Below are 3298 nucleotides of genomic sequence, written 5' to 3'. Positions count from 1 at the left end.
TTAAACACCAAAGTCTAAAGTTCTGTTACGAAGTTCCTTAAATGTCCTGGTCACATGACCAAACTGTCCAGTGACACCTGATGACTGAACAGGTGAGGCATCGTGTGGAAACTGCTGCAGATTCAGAAACAATTCTGACTCTAGTTTCTCTTCATGCAGCAGATTTAAATGTCAGATTCATGTTCGAGCTGCTCACATTAAATCAAACTGAATCTTTTGTCAGTAAAATGTCTGACGGTGAATTCTGTTCTAGTTTTATTCAAAGATGTTTAGTGACGGTTGATCACCACCAGCATGTCAGTCTGAGCCTGTTTGACTATAACTTTTAAAACAGATTATAAACAGATTATAATATCTTTTCCATGCAGCCTAACTACATAATGTATATTATTATAATAATAATAATAATAATAATAATAATAATAATAATAATGTATTGACAGTGTGGGATCACGCTCCCAGACCTAAACAGTAACAGTAGCCCGTGTCATCCAGTGACTCACAGATCGCTCAGAGTTATATTTTATTTTCATGGTTAATACAAAGGTGTCCTAAATGGTCATCATCGCAATCTGTTCCAGGTGAGTCACTGAACTCAGGTACAGACCAGGATCCAGAGTGCTGAGGGGGACTGGCCGCTCACTCGTTTCCTGTTTGAAGCCACAGTACAGGCCAGGTGTAAGTACACACACACACACACCACTGTTTCTCACAGATTCAACATCTGGGTTTGGAAGTTATAATTTCTTCCTGAAAGATATTTCAGTGACAAATTGTGTTTTCAACAGTTTCAGAGCCGAACCCTGTAAATCTCTGCTGCAGATTCTCCTGCATCAGTTTCATCCAGTAACAAACTGAATCTGTTTCTTCCTGCAGATCATTGTCAGTGTCAGCACGCAGCAGCAGAGCGTCATCTACCAGACATGTGATGTAATGTCACGTCTGACAAAGTTTGTTTTGGTTCAGACTCGTTTTAATTTTGTCTCATCTGTGATTTATCATCTAGTTAATCAGGAGTCAGTCGTGAGTCTGAGCTCTGTAAGAGTCGATGAACGCAGCGTCAGTGAACGTACCTTGAGCTCAGCGTTGCTCTCGGCGTTCTTGAGCATGTGCAGGAGGAACTCGGCGCTCTTCTTGGGCCAGCGACCCTGAGTCCAGCCGAACTGTTTGGCCTGAAAACATCGAACCCGGTTAGAAGAAATGTTCCCTCCTCCGCTACAACAGGCTGAGTTAAAGAAGCTGCTCAGTTTCAACAGAGTATTTTCATCTTGAATCCAAAGGTGTCCTAAGAGAGTCATCCCTGCAGCTTCTACAGACTCCACGCTGTACAGGTGTTCGCTCAGAACTCACCTGGGCACACCTGCCCACGCCGCCGTTGTAGCGACGGAAGGGGACACACTGGTGCTTGACGACCACGTCCCTCAGGTACTTGTTGGCCTTGCGGATGTGCATGCCCTTGATGGCCTGAGCTGTCTCACGGGTGTTCTGTTCACACGGATCAGACAGTTACACATGATTAACACAATGACAGTAAAGGTGTGAAGGTTTGCAGACAGCCGTTACCTGTAAACAACTATTAGACTAAAACAAATCTGCACAACTGATCTCAATATATATATATATATATATGTCACATTGTTAGCATTAGCATTGTTAGCACCACAGTGTTGTGGAGCTACAGAACTGCTCAGTCTATTGATCATGTTCTCCACACGTAAAGGAACCAACAAAAATCACATCTTTATATTTTCACAGAAAATCAATTAAAAAAAAAAAGATCATTTCAACTGAAATCACAACATCTGCCAGAACAATCACAGAGTTTAACATGTTGTGCAGCTCTAGTAAGTTCAGAACATTGACATCCAGTGACTCACAGATCGCTCAGAGTTATATTTTATTTTCATGGTTAATACAAAGGTGTCCTAAATGGTCATCATCGCAATCTGTTCCAGGTGAGTCACTGAACTCAGGTACACACCAAATCCTCTTATTTTAGATGTTGTCCGTCACTCAAACAGAAGCAGGACTGCAACCAGCAGCTCAAAACCTAAAGGTGTTCAGTTCAGCAGTGAAACTAATTGACATATTATTGATCAACTCATTTCCAAATTGAATATCAGATACTTGCAGGTTCCAGCTTCATTAATGAGGAGTTTGTTTCTCTACGTTTAAGACAGTTGGTCAAAACAAGACATGAAGAAACTGTTTAACCAGTAATCACATGAGTTGAAGTAACTTCTACCTCTTCCATCAGTAATAACTTTCATGCTGTTGCACGTCTGTTTTATCTCTTACACAGTTAAGACGATGAAGGTGAATCAATAATTAATGCTGATCACTTTCATCTCCAGTTCAGTATCAGACAGACATTTAACACATTTATCCATCACATATGTTCAGCTGTAAACTGACCAACAATCACTTTATCATTAAACCCAGACCAGTCTTCAGACTCAGTCCCACATGTGGACCATCAGCACCAGCTTACCTTGAAGTGGACCCGGAGGTTGGAGCCCCTCGACTTGCATGCTGCAATAAGAGAAGCAGGTTTTTAGAAACAGAATAAAAGCTTGTTTCAGCAGAAAGTGTCTGTTCAACATGTTGGAAGCTCAGATTTCATTGATTTGTTTTCATGGTGAATCCAAAGGTGTCCTAAGAAGTCATCACAGCCACCGAGCTAACGCTGTTACAGACTGGTTTTCCCGCTCTTACTCACATTTGGTCGGGTTCTCGGGGTCGAGAGAGTAGCGGACCATTTTGAGAAAATCTGTAAAGAGATTAAATGTTCAGAGTTTAACACAGTTCACAACAGGCTCCTCATGACTGCTGCTGGTTAGCATTAGCATGGCTAACAGCTCCAATTACTTCACTAAATACGTCTCAGAAAACAGCAGCAGACATTATTAAACACAAAGAACAACCAGAGTCACAGAATACTGCAGAGAAATAACGTCTAAATTCAGATTAAACCGCGTTTAGTCCCGGGTTTCATCCTCAGACGCAGCCAACATGGCGGACAGCCGTGCTAGCCTCCAACCGGCGTCTCCACTAATATTAAAATAAAACCAACTTTACGGCTCCAGACTCAAACATCTACCATCATCTGATGTGTTTAACGATGAGGAACCAAAACCAGCGGGTTAAAAAGACAGATGGCGAAGATTTAATGTAGATTAAAGACAGATTCTGGTCTTCATATGCAGAAGGGAGCTCCTACCTCTGAGGCCGCGGAGGGAAGAGGAAGTGCCGCGGCCAGCGCTGCTCTTCTTCTGCTTCTCCGGAGGTTCAGCGCCCC

General features: G+C 42.4%; 1 protein-coding gene and 4 non-coding genes across 5 annotated transcripts; all 5 read right to left on the bottom strand.

Annotated features, from left to right (window-relative positions):
• Nucleotides 1-499: 499 nt before the first annotated feature.
• Nucleotides 500-3278, bottom strand: LOC111649865 (large ribosomal subunit protein uL22-like). Its single transcript, XM_023399564.2, has 5 exons — nt 3221-3278; nt 2720-2770; nt 2492-2532; nt 1351-1485; nt 500-1172 (listed from the first exon to the last, which is right to left on the bottom strand). The coding sequence occupies exons 2-5, from the start codon at nt 2757-2759 to the stop codon at nt 1011-1013; spliced, it is 378 nt and encodes a 125-aa protein (XP_023255332.1). The 5' UTR covers nt 2760-2770; nt 3221-3278; the 3' UTR covers nt 500-1010.
• On the bottom strand, nt 506-571 carry LOC111649870 (small nucleolar RNA SNORD58). Its single transcript, XR_002760354.1, has one exon. It is a non-coding gene; the product is annotated as a small nucleolar RNA SNORD58 (small nucleolar RNA).
• On the bottom strand, nt 1239-1306 carry LOC111649868 (small nucleolar RNA SNORD58). Its single transcript, XR_002760352.1, has one exon. It is a non-coding gene; the product is annotated as a small nucleolar RNA SNORD58 (small nucleolar RNA).
• LOC111649869 (small nucleolar RNA SNORD58) lies at nt 1880-1945 on the bottom strand. The gene has a single exon (XR_002760353.1). It is a non-coding gene; the product is annotated as a small nucleolar RNA SNORD58 (small nucleolar RNA).
• On the bottom strand, nt 2608-2675 carry LOC111649866 (small nucleolar RNA SNORD58). The gene has a single exon (XR_002760350.1). It is a non-coding gene; the product is annotated as a small nucleolar RNA SNORD58 (small nucleolar RNA).
• Nucleotides 3279-3298: the final 20 nt, after the last annotated feature.

This window comes from Seriola lalandi, unplaced genomic scaffold, assembly GCF_002814215.2.
Source record: "Seriola lalandi dorsalis isolate HSWRI2012SDOR001 ecotype SW California unplaced genomic scaffold, Sedor1 jcf7180002052056, whole genome shotgun sequence".
NCBI classification, from domain to species: domain Eukaryota; kingdom Metazoa; phylum Chordata; class Actinopteri; order Carangiformes; family Carangidae; genus Seriola; species Seriola lalandi.
This window is presented reverse-complemented; position numbering and strand designations above follow the sequence as displayed.

Bases quoted from the DNA above. Each gene is read 5' to 3' on its own strand.
- LOC111649865 (XM_023399564.2), bottom strand. From the start codon at position 2,759: ATGGTCCGCTACTCTCTCGACCCCGAGAACCCGACCAAAT. The intron at 2,533-2,719 runs GTGAGTAAGAGC...CTCTTATTGCAG, and splicing joins CCCCGAGAACCCGACCAAAT to CATGCAAGTCGAGGGGCTCC. The intron at 1,486-2,491 runs GTAAGCTGGTGC...CCGTGTGAACAG, and splicing joins ACCTCCGGGTCCACTTCAAG to AACACCCGTGAGACAGCTCA.